This window comes from Natator depressus, chromosome 13 (assembly GCF_965152275.1).
Source record: "Natator depressus isolate rNatDep1 chromosome 13, rNatDep2.hap1, whole genome shotgun sequence".
Classification (NCBI taxonomy): Eukaryota; Metazoa; Chordata; order Testudines; family Cheloniidae; genus Natator; species Natator depressus.
In genome coordinates, this window is record NC_134246.1 from 17448456 (window position 1) to 17462682 (window position 14227).

The window sequence follows — 14227 nt, forward strand, 5'->3', positions numbered from 1 at the left end:
TTTACATAGCCATGCAAGAACAAAACAAATTAAGTGAATCATACACACACTAGGTAGACAAGACTACATTTAGTCTATGAGTAAGTGCTACTGAAAAGCATTGTAGCTCAGAACTGGATACTCTTGGTTTCTACTGTTAAACTGAGTGGGCTAAAGTGAACCTAGGCTGAAGATAATAAAGCTTAGTCTGAATCTTTAAAGCTGACTGCACAGCCACATGAGTTGCCTGAGATTACTATGCCTTCTCAAAAGGAAGTATTATGGTACTGTATCGTAAATGTAAACTGAAAGGATTTATTTAAAAAACTATCCATTAATTCATGGTTTCAAATTAAGCCAAGTTTTGACCCTGTCCATTCTACAAATCTTGACTTCCAGAGATCTCCATGATATTTTCTGCTTCAGCCCCTGGGGTTGTGGGACTGGAACTGGCAGCCAGCAGGGCCCCGGCAGGGTTCCAGCAACAGGCGACAGCCTCCTCAGGGTGCCCTCTTTGGGATTCCAGTGACCAGGGACAACCTGCGGGGGGGGGGGGGGGGCGGGGGGAGGAGAAAGAGGAGAACCCTGCAGCTCCCAGCCACCACGGAGGCAGGGGAAACCACGGAGTTGCAGCAGCAAAAGTCACAGATGGGTCACAGCTTCCGTGAATTTTTGTTTATTGCCTGTGACCTGTCAGTGACTTTTACTAAAAATAACCGTGACAAAATCTTAGCTGTAGTTATCACTATTCCTAGAGCAGTAATGACATAGATAACATTGGTGTACAAAGGGAGAAAAATAATATCTTATTAATTTCAAGCATCATTAGTCAGTAGAAGTCAAATTTCTAAATGTATAAACCAAGGGAAAAACTGTTCAATTGTTTTAAGTACCCAACAGTATCCAATATTAAGCTACATAAAAATAATGTTATCATGAGGTCTGATATAAGCCTGCTGAAGCTTAGGTCCTCAGACCAAGGATTTTAAATATCACAAGCTTTAAGGTGGATAGAAAGCTGGCTAAATCGTCGGGCTCAATGGGTAGTGATCAATGGTTCCATGTCTAGTTGGCAGCCGGTATCAAGTGGAGTGCCCCAAAGGTCGGTCGTGGGGCCAGTTTTGTTCAATATCTTCATTAATGATCTGGAGGATGGCGTGGACTGCATCCTCAGCAAGTTTGCAGATGACACTAAACTGGGAGGAGTGGTAGATATGCTGGAGGGTAGGGATAGGATACAGAGGGACCTAAACAAATTAGAAGGTTGGGCCAAAAGAAATCTGATGAGGTTCAACAAGGACAAGTGCAGAGTCTTGCACTTAGGACAGAAGAATCCCATGCACTGCCACAGACGAGGGACCAAGTGGCTAGGCAGCAGTTCTGCAGAAAAGGACTTAGTTTGCCCACCTCTGCACTATGGCCCATGGGCCACATCCAGCCCACAGGACCGTCCTGTCCATCCCTTGAGCTCCCGGCCGGGGAGGCTAGACCCCGGCTCCTCCCATGCTGTCCCCCCTCCCCTGCAGGCAAGCTGCGACGCAGGCAGCATGGCTGGCTCCGGCCAGGCTGCGAGCTCCTGCTGCTCTGAGCTGCATAGTAAGGAGCAGGAGGTCCCGGGGGGCGGTTGGATAGGCATGTGAGTCCCGGGTGACCTGTCAGGGGGCGTGGGTGTGGCTAGGGCAGTCAGGGGACAGGGGGGTTGGATAGAGGGTAGGGTTCCGGGGGGTGGGGGTGGTTGAGGTGTGGGGTCCCGGGACGGTGAGGGGACAAGGAGCAAGGGGGGTTGGATGGGTCGGGGGTTCTGAGGGAGGCAGTCAGGGGGCGGGAAGTGGGAAGGGGCCAAGCTGTTTGGGGAGGCACAGCCTTCCCTACCTGGCCCTCCATACAATTTTGCACCCTGATGTGGCCCTCAGGCCAAAACAAGTTTGCCTACCCCTGTTCTAGACTGTTCTCAGTGGTACCAGATGACAGAACAAGGAGTAATGGTCTCAAGTTGCAGGGGGGAGGTTTAGGTTGGATATTAGGAAATAAAAACCTTTTCACTAGGAGGGTGGTGAAGCACTGGAATGGGTCACCTCAGGAGGTGGTGGAGTCTCCTTCCTTAGAGGTTTTTAAGGTCAGGCTTGACAAAGCCCTGGCTGGGATAATTTAGTTGGTGATTGGCCCTGCTTTGAGCAGGGGGTTGGACTAGATGACCTCCTGAGGTCCCTTCCAACCCTGATATTCTATGATTGAAGCTCTGACCCATTCCGTGAAGAGATGGTCCTCCAGCAACATTATGTCAAGAGCAGATATAGTACTGTCAAGACCCAGGAAGATCTGTATTATATGTGCCCCAACACTACTCTGCACCCAGTGGCTAGTGCACAGGGCCATGATTATACTCTTGTTCAGAAACTCACTGGGGCCTTGATACCAACAGGTAGTACTAACTGGCACTCCCTTTCACTCAATGCATTGTAGCTGGATTACTGATGCCTCTTGTCAAATGTGCTGCGGTGGGAAGTATGAACTTGATATACTCTTGCCCCCTGCACCTCTGCCAGTCATCATTTCACTCAACATTTGCTGAAATGCCAAGTGGTAGTAATTTAAAAACGTGTTACCTTCTCTTCTGTCTTTAGTGCTGGCTTTGGGGGTTGAGGTTGGGGGACTTTGAAACCTAAAAGCTCCAGCATGTTTTCAGCTGCATTGCGTTTAGCCACTTTCTTGTTCGTACCCATTCCTTCAGCTGTGTGCATGCCAACTTTCACCTGGAAGAAACAGGGACAAAGAAAAAGCAAATAAATCCTTATAAAAGTAAAACCAGTGTATGCTCATTAGTGGCCCATTTGTCTCAAATATGGTCTGAGTGATCAGAGAATCAGCTGAATTGATTTATTGTCCTAACCAAGTTTGTCTTTTGATATAATTGATCGTTCTCGTTCCCCCAGCACAAAGCCGCATACAAGTACAATAATCAGCTGTATTTCATGATCTCACTTTGGCATTGGCTTAAATGCTCTGTCAAGCCAGGAAATTTATATTCAAAAAGTTACCAAGTTAAAGTAATTGGCTCAGAATTATGCAGCTTTCTTGGTGCAATGGAAGTGCAGTAAGAATTCACATCCTTTTACATACTGATAGTTTTCTGCCTTGCTCAGCATAAAAGACAGAGGGCTGGAAAGCATTTAAGCACTTTAACTACCGAGGGATGGTAGTTAATCAGCCACAAATCAGTAGAATACCTACTGTCACAAATGCTACCAAATTACTGGAATTTGCAATGCAGAGTGAGATTTTGGACCACAGCACTTCTAATGGGAGAAGGAAACTAGTGAAAAAAGCCAAGGGATTCTCAGAGCTACATTTCAATGAAGCCCACATTTTAGATGTATGAAGCACCTACTATCATATTCGGCAGCACTTTGCAATTCATGTTAGTTTTATTTTTGCTAAAAAAAAAAGAAAATTAGAGCATGATGTAGGTATGAGATAGTCTTCCAGCAACCTATCCAGCTTTTTAACAGGACTCAAGATAGGAGAGATTTGCTGTCTTGAGTCCTTATCCTGCTCCAATGGAGTCAGAGGAAATATTTCCTAATGAGGTCAGCGGAATGAAGGGTGCAATCCTGCTAGCTACATTTATCATTGTTGTAAAGTCTGGTAACCCTAAGCTAAAAAATAAAAATAAAAAATCAAAGCCAGGCAACCAGAGATCTGAAATCAATATACAAACCTGCATAACAAACTCCCTGCGCCTTGGAAGACCACGTTCTGTGATGAGCATGTACTCTGGCTCCTTCTCTTTTTTGGCCTGCTGTATCTGAGCAAGTCTGCTAATGGGATTCATTCCTTGGCCATATTCTGGGCTTGTTTGCAGCTAAGGTGGAAATAACGTTGAAGAAATAAGCTGACACTTGTGAATATTTGAGTACAGTAATCCTAAATGTAGTGTGCCAATTCATTCATTCAACTCTGGGCTTTAGATTCTCTAAAAAACACCAAAACCTGCTTTATGAAACACTACAAAAAGCAATACCAATAGCCAAACGGAAGTAGCCAACTTAGTTCTTCGATAACCTGCCACCAGCAAGCGTCACAAGTTCAGCTTATTTTGAATGTTAGGAGACTAGTGCTGAAAGTACTAGTGGGAAGTGGCACCACTAAAACTAATCGACAAACTGCAATGCCCTTAGAAGCTTGAAAATAAGATAAAACTAGTAGTTTATAGGGTAAACATTCTTCTAGGTCAGGTTTCAGAGTAGCAGCCATGTTAGTCTGTATCCGCAAAAAGAACAGGAGTACTTGTGGCACCTTAGAAACTAACAAATTTATTTGAGCATAAGCTTTTGTGAGCTACAGCTCACTTCATCGGATGCAACTTCTATGTGTTTTCTCATTGTTCGCAAAGCTAACATAATTCCTCTTTAGTGCACTGAGGCCAGAGCTCCATTAACAGTGGATGCAGGTTAACTAACATCTCAGTTGCTGCTTGGGACTGTGGGTTTAGGTGCAGCATTTGAAAAGGTGATTTATAATCAGCTTGGGAATGTCCCTCACCCTATGACATTTTACAGCAGTTAAATTTGAGTCCACCATAAAGTATTTTTTTACCTTCACTATTGATTTTGTTTTCTTTTTGATTCGTGGCTTCATTTTCTCAACCATAGGGAGGGGTGGCAGTTTTTTCAGTTCCTCTAGGACCGCTATTGCAGCATTTTTCTTTGAGATCTTCTTGCTCTTTCCTTCACCTTCACCCATAAATTCTCCAACGAACACCTTGGTTACAAAGCTCTTCATATGCGGAGGACCACTTTCCTTTGTCACCTGTTTCAGAGGGAAAAACTGAGTGAAAGCGTGATAAACACTTATTAAAAATGGTAGGGCACACTGGTTATAACAAACTTCACTCACAAAAACTGTCAAATGCGGAACACTCACATGGAACAGCATTCCTGAAACAATCCAGGTAGTGGCTGTTTAAATGTCATCACTAAGTATAATGGATATCACCCACCCATCCATAATTTGCTAAGATATTTATATCTGGAAAGGTTTAGGTACAGCAAGCTGTAAGTAGACTTTACATGCTACAGACATCATTCACATATTTAATTTACTGTTTTTACCTTTCAACAGGAAACACGAGTGTTCCTCTTTTTTTTGGTGTATATTTCCACGCAACTAACATCACCCCTTTCAATGGTTCATATTACAATAATTTGATCAGTAAAAAGTAATTCTTTAGGGTCTAGAGTCTACTGTGATTTTAGTTCAAAGAAACAGAGCATATTGCAGAAATGTGAGGTACTGTTGCCTACAACTTACTAGGTCTTTGAACAGACATTCTCTATTTCCACTCACACTTTAAAGACACCAAAGGCCCATATATTAATTGACAGTAAAGAGCTCAAATATAAATAAAAATTTAAAGTGTATGACAACCAGAGGATTGAAAATGTAACAGATCTGTCATTAATCTAGTGTTTCACAAAACAGATTAAAAGCAATTCAGTGATATGCAATTGTATTTTATCTCATAAGAACTCAGGTGTTTGTGTGAAGAATCACTGTGTCTTCTGCACATCACAGCAATACGATAAATTAAAGTGTTAGTGCAACAAGATGTTCCTCTGGCAGGTATTCATTTAATATAACAAATAGTTGAAGGAGAGATAGACAAGGAGGGAACCAAGAGTGAGAAGTGGCAGGACAATTTATGCATATGAGGCCAAAGATTCTGCAGTTCTTGAAGCCAGGAGAACAATTTTAAAGTAACAGTAAGCCCATGATGATTCTTGAGGATTAGGGTAATATGGAATGGGAACCTGTTTGTGGGATTCCCCACCTTGTTTATCCCTCACATCCGTGCACAAATAAGCAAAGGCTTCTGTAACTTGCCTTTACAGGGACAATTTAAACTCTTTCCCTTCTTAACTCTGCTTTTATTGTTCTAACTATAGATGTGATTAAAAAAAGTTTCGTGCAAGATCCTTTCAGGATTCATTTTCAAAAAGCACCATACAGGGCCTATCCCGCAACAGAACTACTCACATGTGAAGTAATTAGCATTGGGTGCCAATTCTGGGGTGGCAGAAATTGTTTTTTAAATTATATAGACCTGGAATGATCAGCTTGAAACTCATTAAGATAAAAGCATATTCAGAACTAACACGAAGCTTTAAAGGTCTGTTGTATTTGTCTAAAACAGAGCCACTTTACGTAATTTTAGCTTAGTATCCTAAATTAATATTCTAACAAAGAATAACTCTAGAGCTTGTAAAATAAACATACCTCAAAATTCACAGGCAAGTTCCTTTTAAGTGCAATCTCAAACACTTGGCTTATTTCAGATTTATTGAGATTTTCATCATCTGGTTCTTTTCCATTAACCTAAAAGAAGCATAATTATTTAAATAAAGATCCCACTAATTGACTTGTTAGCAAACCAGTTTATGGAACCCATAAATCTTTAAGTTGTCTAACCTTTACTGTCACTTTTCATGAGAATGTGCAATACACCAGACATAGTATAGACACTTAAGCTTAAGAACCTTGTTTAATGAAAAACAGGTTTTATGTAAAAGCCTGATAAGATTCACAAGTGCCCACTGAAGGAAGGAAAAAAATACACCACAAAGGCCAATAAGCTTCAAAACTATTTTTGTAAGTGTTGAGACAAACTCAAGTGTTAAATTAACCAGTTTCCAAATTGAAGTACACTTGTGAAACACTGTAGTCTCAAAAGCTGATTTAACATTTGTAAGACTGTATCAGATGAGAAAAAGGCAGGAGAAATTTGAATTCCAAGTGTGGGACTCTCATGAGTGATGGTTAATTAGTTTCTGGGGTAGTCACGTGTTCTCCACATGCTTCTGTTTAATCATTTGCTCTGCAGACATTTCTAACTGCAGAAACATAAGCAATTACAATGCATCACTCGCAAAATGCCTAAAAATTAAATGACTGAGTCTAAGGGTACCTCTACAGTACGAAATTTCAAAATTATTCTATTCGAATTTTCAGAAGCTATTTTATACATTCAGTCTTCTGTGTCCCCACTAAAGCGTGTGAATTTGGCGGACTGCATTCACAGTATCAAGGCTAGCATCGAATGTCGGAGCGGTGCACTGTGGGTAGCTATCCCACAGTTCCCACCACCCATTGCAATTCTGGGTTAAGCTCCAGTGCATGATGGGGCAAAAACATTCTCGTGGGTGTTTCTGGGTGTGTGTTGTCAGAAAGCTATGGCAGACAATTGTTTCGCGCCTTTTTGGTGTGCAGACACCATACTGCTTTCAGCAGATGGTGCACCGCTGCTCTCCTGCTACTATGAATCCACCTTTCATTTCCTCTTATCTTCCTATGTAATTTCTACTATCTACTCTTTCTCATCGAATGCTTCTGCTGCCAACTCCGATTGGCTATTGTGAACCGAGCAGCACAGCTTCCGCCGCCAACTCTGCTCTCCCGCTATTGCCACGCTTCCGAGCTTCTCCATGTTGTCTGTCCTGGGCTCCCACCTCCGTGAAAGCCACGGAAGACAACCATTTTCAGCCTTTGTTCGGCTACCGTGAACCAAACAGCACAGCTTCTGCTGCCACTTTGCTCTCCTACGTTTCACGCCCTTTTTCCAGGATTACCCCTGCAGGCGCCATAGCCATGGAGCCCGCTCAGAGCTCCACTGCAGTTTTGACCACTGTAATGCGCATTATCCAGCAGCATGTGCAGTACCTGCAAAACCGGGCGAGGAAACAACGACAGCGCGATTACTATACTGATGAGCCTTCAAAGTCCAAACTACATACAGGCATGTGGGTATGTACTCTTTATGTTCGCAAAATCTGGTCCACACAATAGCACAACTGGTATCGAATTGAGGAACATGCTGTAGCATATGACAGCTGTTCAGGCAGTATCAGTACTAGTGCTAGAATGCTCATCTCTTGGAGCGCACCCCAGGAGAAGACGTAGTTAAGACATTTGGCCTTCCAGATCAAAAAGCAGTAGTCAAAAGGTTTTTACATCAAGTTCTAACACTTTTCTGATTTCAGATTCACTCATTTTGAGTCTACCATGGGGTGACAGAACCGAAAGGAAAGGACATAGAATGACCATTTCAGGTCTTAACCCATACCCCTACAATAGTGAATGCGGTCAACTTCAGACTCCCTAAATGTAATTAGTTCATCAGTGCCACCTCTACTGATGCTATTTCAGTGACTTCCCCTTTTAGTTTCAAAATATTAATTAGCATAATAGTTTTAACCTCTAGTTCCAGATGCATTGAAGCATTCCCTGCTCATAATTTTGAAACTTTACAAACTTTTCCTTGTTAAGATGACCAGATTTTTCTTTATTGGACTAACTTTTCTCCTTTTTTAAACTGCCAAGGGAGGACAAGCCAAGAAATACCCCATAACTTATTTCATTAGTAGCTATGTTATAGTTTGTAGTCTAGATGTGTTCAATGATTAAATACATATGAAGAATGTAAAGAACAGTTGACACTTCATGAATATAGTGAAAAACAAAATTCATGAAAAATATACAGAAACAGTTCCACCTTAGCGTTTGCGATATATTAAGGCAGAAATTTGCAGGTAAATTGGTTTGATTTTTAGTACTAGACTTAGAGAAATACCAATGTGTTGTCATCTCTGGCCTTGCATACTGCAAGCTAATTCATTCCGGCCCCTAGCTTCTTGCTTCCAGTCCATACAGAAAACACAGCTAAAATCTCTCTTATCTCTAGTCGTGTCACTCAGTTCAAACCACTCTGAATTCTCCACCATCCAAATTGACTTAATGCATTTCTTCCTCACCTTTGAGGCCCTGCACATATCTGTTCTTTTTTAAAATATATATTAAGCATGCACTGTTGTTCTGGGTACTTAATATACAAGTTTAAGCATAAACATTTAAGACAGACGCACAAAATTTCCCAAGACACACCTAGAAATGCACCCCCCAGGAACACACCCGCACCTCTTCATGCATCTTCCATACAATTCCTTAATCTTCCAACAGCCTCTCATTCTTCTAAACCTTTTCAAACTTCTACAGTGTTTATCCACACTCCTGGCAAAATTCCTACATCATGTCGAACTCATACTGACACTATGTACTAGAGGTGTCTGAACTAAGCTGCAAGTTGCTTGTGAGAGAGATCTCTCGCCATAGGTTTGTACAGCACCAAGTACACCATCGTAAGTTAAATATTAACAGTTTATCTGTTCCTGCGGCCTATCACCCATCAGGGATCAGTCTACTGGTGACAATGCTACAGGAATTATGACAGCACAAAGCAATCACTTCACTCCATAACACCAATATGACCTCACACAGGGAAACCCTGATTGTGTAGATGTAGTTCTATTTGTCCTATAAGTGGTTCCATTAGATACTACAAGTGTTAAGCTGTTAAAATTAAGTCTTCCAAGAAGTGCAGTTTCTTTTTAAACTAGCAAAGAATATTTAAAACTGCATTTCCACTTTTAAGGTACCTCAATTCACTTCAGACATTTTCAGGTTAATTCCTACCTCTGGTTTCTCAGGCAGGGGCTCATTTTGCAGAATTTTCAGTGCTTTAGCAGCTGCATCATGCTTAGCAGCCTGTCTTGTTCTTCCTTTCCCATGAAACTGCTGTCCTCCAATAGAGAGCTCAACTTGATAAAGTAAGGGTCCAACAGGAAATGGGTAAAAGTACCTAAAATTAGAAAGGCAAGTTTGCCTGATTGAAAATTGCTGGTAAGCTACAAAGTCAACATTTAGGGTTAAACATTATCTATTAATGAGTCTCAGCAACTGAAGCTCAACAATAAACTCCTATAGTAGAGAGCCAATTTGAATACATTGACCAATTTGAATGACTCATGTAGGACTTTTTAAATACTTACAATATCTACACTGTAAGTTAAACACATTTCTAATACTTTTGAAGCACAGAGAATGATAGCATAGTAAATTAAGTTTTTATACACTTGACAAATGACTAAGCAAGGAACAATGGATTTTTATACTCAGGTATTTCAGACCAAAGTCAATACTTAAAGGCATACAGCCAACTTCAGAATAAAACATGTCTAAAAATGTTTTTCCTATTTTTCCTCACACCTAAGATTATAACTTAGAAGAAATTTTTATTTAGTGAAATAAATGTTTATTTAGTGAAACAACAATGAATATGTTCTGAACAGCACAATTTCACTGTTTAGCTCCTGTCCCTGCTTTGGATTTTTTCCACACAGTAAAGAGAAAAATTTAAAGAAAATATGATCGTAAAAAACAAACTTGCAGAGGTACTTGGGGCAAGAGTGGTTCCTGAAGAATATACTGGCTAAAGTTGAGTGTCCCTTTAAGGCATGTTTTATTTTTAGAGATTTTAAAAGTAGCAGTAGCAATGCATGCATATTAAAGAAAGGAACTCAGAGTATGGGACTGATTACAAAACTGAAAAACTGGAGTACATACCGTGGAGGATAAGCACCACCTCTCATATTATAGTTGTAGGTAGATCTCATCCCTGTGTAAGGGTCAATAGGTTTGTACATAGGTTTCTTTCCCAGCTTCATGCAAAGAGCATTTAGCTCCACTGTGGGGGTTACACTATCTAGATAAATAGAAATATAGAATATAGCTGTCTAAGTGTCAAGGCAGAGTAAAATCAGGTAAAAATCTCAAACCAGGACAGATTGGGACTAGATTCTTGGTGCACACATCACAATAATCTGTAGTGAATTTGTGAATATGAGTATGAGTGAAAGCATGTACAAAAAGTTTACCACATACATAAAATGGATCCCAGAGCAGTCTAGTACTGCTATTGGATTGGCAAGTCTTGTTGCAATCAATTGAGCTTTCTAGGTTCTGATACATTTTTAGGATACTTCCTTTATACAATACTACCAAATGTTATGGGAAACCACACAAAAAATGCAGGTTTCTTTCCCAAGAGGTACCTTCTTTTATATTAACAAACAGCTGTATAATTTTACCTTTGGCATTTAACTGGAAAGAAATATTTGGAAATTATGAACAATAAGCTAAAGAGGGCCTTTACAGTTCTCCATTTCCAAACAATGCAGTTGGTTTATTTGGAAGGGACATACAATGGCATTAAGAGGTGGGTCTGGCCAGGCTGCAGATTTGCTACACTAGCTTGTAATTTTATTGCCATTTAAGAAATTAATGGCTCTCTAATTTTGGACCCAATGAAACAAAGCATCTGGGCCAAAACTAGAAGACAAAGATAGTTACCTTATACTAACAGGATGTTCTTCCAGATGTGTGGTCTTTATCTCTATTTCACTGTGCGAAAGTGTGCACTCCATGTGTCCGGAGCCAGAGAATTTTGAAAGCAGAATCCCTTCGTCCGCACATGTGCCCTGGTTCACCTTATGCCTCCAACCAAGGAGATAAAAGGTCAAGACAGTTATCCCCTCTCCATTGCGAACGAAAAGATGATCCAAAGCAGAGGAGGGAGGATGGTAATAAAATACAGACAGGGACCACACATCAAAGAACCTCCAATTACTACAAGGTAACTTTCTCTTCAAGTGCTGGTCCCTACATGTATTCCACTGTGGGTGATTCACATGCAGTACTCAAGAGGAGGACGGTTAAAGATGCAGATGGCAGAGCCAAACAAAGGAGTACTATTCCAAAGGATGCATCAGAGGAGTCCTGGACCAAAGCACAAAGTCTCACAAATGCGTGGCTAGAACTCCACGTAGATGCTTTGCAGGTATCAAGCAGAGGTACTTCCTGAAGTGATGCCACAGATGTCACTTGCATTCTTGTGCAATGAGCCCTTACCACATAGAGGGAGGGAGACAGAAATCAGGATAGCTGACAGAGCAAAATACAACCCAAGATCCATTGAGAGATTCTTTAACAGGCTTTAGCCTGACCCTGAACTCTTTCCACTATGGTGACAAATAGTCTGGGAGACTGATTGTTTTTGTCCTTTGCAGGCCAAGGTGCACCAAATGCAAAGGGAATGGAGCCTCCTTTCTTCTAAGGATGCATGAAGTTTTGGAAAGAATACAAGTAAATGAATTGACTGGTTCAGGGGAAAGTCTGAAGCTACTCTGGGGATTAATTTAGGACATAAAGATAATGAAACTTTGTCCCTACGAAACATAGCATAAGGAGCTCCACCATCAGGGCTCAAAATTCACCAACCCTCTTGTGTGAAGTGATGGCTACCAGGAATGCAACCTTCAAGGATAGGAGAGACATGGAAACAAGAAACTAATGGTTTGAGTAACGAAAGAACAAGATTTAAATCTGATTAAGCAAGCTATTTTCTCTCTCTCTCCCGTGCCTTCAAATCTGCTCCCTCAGTGGTTCCCAAACTTGTTCACAAAATGTTACAAGCGTTCTCAGGGAGGGAGGGAGAGAGGGAGGGAGACAGAGAGACAGAGAGACTGATTGATTGATTCTAACTCTGCCTTTCCAGAGTTTGCTAGTCAGTGGATGCATCATGATCGAGTAACACTGTGAAGGTGGATGGTATGCACTGACTGCTGCCAACTGGACCCATAAGGAGCTAACAGACAAATCTGGTGTCTTTAAGGAAAGAATATATTCAAAGATAAGAGGAACAGCCACTGCTTCTGAGGGTACACATAGTCAATGTGCCCAGACAGAAAAACACCTCCACTTGGCTAGATGACATTTTCTAGTGAACTCCTTTCTACTATTAGAAAAGAAGCTCTGTACTTCTCCAGAACATGATCATTCTACGGATGATGCCCATCCAAAAACCACACCCTGAGGTGAAGTGGACAGGGGTTGGGATGCTTGGTCAGGAGATTGGAAAATATCGTAATAATGATCAGTGCCCAAGATGACATGCAGAGAGGTTCGTAAACCAAAACCATCTCGGCCAGTTGTGGGCAAAGAGGATGACTCATGCCCTGTCCTGCCAAATCTCCTGTAAGACCGGAAGTAGAAGTGGTAGTGGAGGGAAGGCATAGTTCAGGTGGTCTGACCATGGAAGAAGTAGAGTGTCACCCTGTGAGTGGCAACCTAGGCTTCTGGAGCAGTATATTTCGTACTTCCTGTTCCTTTGGTAGGCAGACAGGTCCCTAGCGGGTCCCGTAGAGAGCAAAGATATGGTCCACCACACAGTTGTGTGGCACCAACTTGTGGCTAACAGCAAAATGTCTGCTGAAAGAGTCCTCTAGCATGTTCTGATTTCCCAGAGGGTAGACTGCCCACAGGGTGATCTGACTGCTGATGCACCAGTTGTACAAACTAACCAGTTCTGCATGCAGGTGGACAGATTTTGCTCCCCACATTTGTTGATGCAAGACAGTCATGATGTTGTCCTACACTGAGGACATGGTGACCTTGAATGAAAGACTTGTGAAGCCTTTCTCCCATTCAAACTGCTCACAATTCCAGAACTTTGATGTGCATCCTGGACACTCGAGATGTCCAGGTGTTCTGCACTGTACAGTTGTCCACGTGAGCTCCTCAACCCAATAGGGAGACATTTGTCATGATCGCTCTTGTTTGGAGGGGAGGCAAGAAAGGAAATACCCAAACATACCTGAAGGGGATTCTTCCTACCAAAATAATATCATCCCTGCAATGGTGGAACAGTCACTATGGCACTGAGATTGGTGGTTTGAGGAGTACATTGTTTGAAGCCAAGCCTGAAACCTGTCCATCTGCAGGTAAGCCCTTGCCATGATCCAATTTAAGGATGCACCAATAAAGTCTAAAGTTTACGCTAAGCCCCAATGAGGAGAGGAGCTGCAGCATTTCCAAAGTCGATGCACAGGCTTTTTGGTATATAGGCTGTGTGTCTGATATAGGTTGCCACTACAGAGAATACCTTGATGAAGACCCTGGGGGCGGAAGCAATGCCAAAAAGGAGTACTTCATAATGAAAGTGGTCGAAGCCCACCGTAAATCTGAGAAAACATTTGAGCAGGGTAGATGTCTATGTGAAAGTAGGCATCCTTCATATCAAGAGCTGAAAGCCATATTCTCTGTTCCAGGGATGGGATTATAGATGACAACGTGACCATGGATTCTTGAATCTGCAAATAAAACTGTTGAGATAGCAAAGATCCAGAATAGGTCTCCAATCACTCTTCTTTTTGGGTACTAGGAAATACGTCCAGTAAAAATGTGGTACTGAAGAGGAACCTGCTCTATCACTCTTCACTCTAAGATGGATTCTACTGCTTGTTTGAGAATCTTCTCATGACGAGGCTTCTGAAAAGAGGTAGGGAAATGGGGTGCACAG

The 14227-nt window shown here is 41.8% G+C and overlaps 1 protein-coding gene across 5 annotated transcripts in view; it reads right to left on the bottom strand.

The window, feature by feature from the left end:
* The window catches only part of STAU1 (staufen double-stranded RNA binding protein 1), a 48592-nt gene that overhangs the window by 5714 nt on the left and 28651 nt on the right, over positions 1 to 14227 (bottom strand). For 2 of the 5 annotated variants that reach the window (XM_074970029.1, XM_074970031.1), the window contains exons 6-11: positions 10435 to 10573; positions 9505 to 9670; positions 6256 to 6354; positions 4576 to 4806; positions 3698 to 3841; positions 2586 to 2732 (exon numbers count right to left, since the gene is read on the bottom strand). In XM_074970029.1, the coding sequence (XP_074826130.1) occupies positions 2586 to 2732; positions 3698 to 3841; positions 4576 to 4806; positions 6256 to 6354; positions 9505 to 9670; positions 10435 to 10573 (926 nt within the window). The remainder of the gene's footprint in view (positions 1 to 2585; positions 2733 to 3697; positions 3842 to 4575; positions 4807 to 6255; positions 6355 to 9504; positions 9671 to 10434; positions 10574 to 14227) is intronic. The other 3 variants (XM_074970030.1, XM_074970032.1, XM_074970033.1) reach the window with 2 other exon arrangements.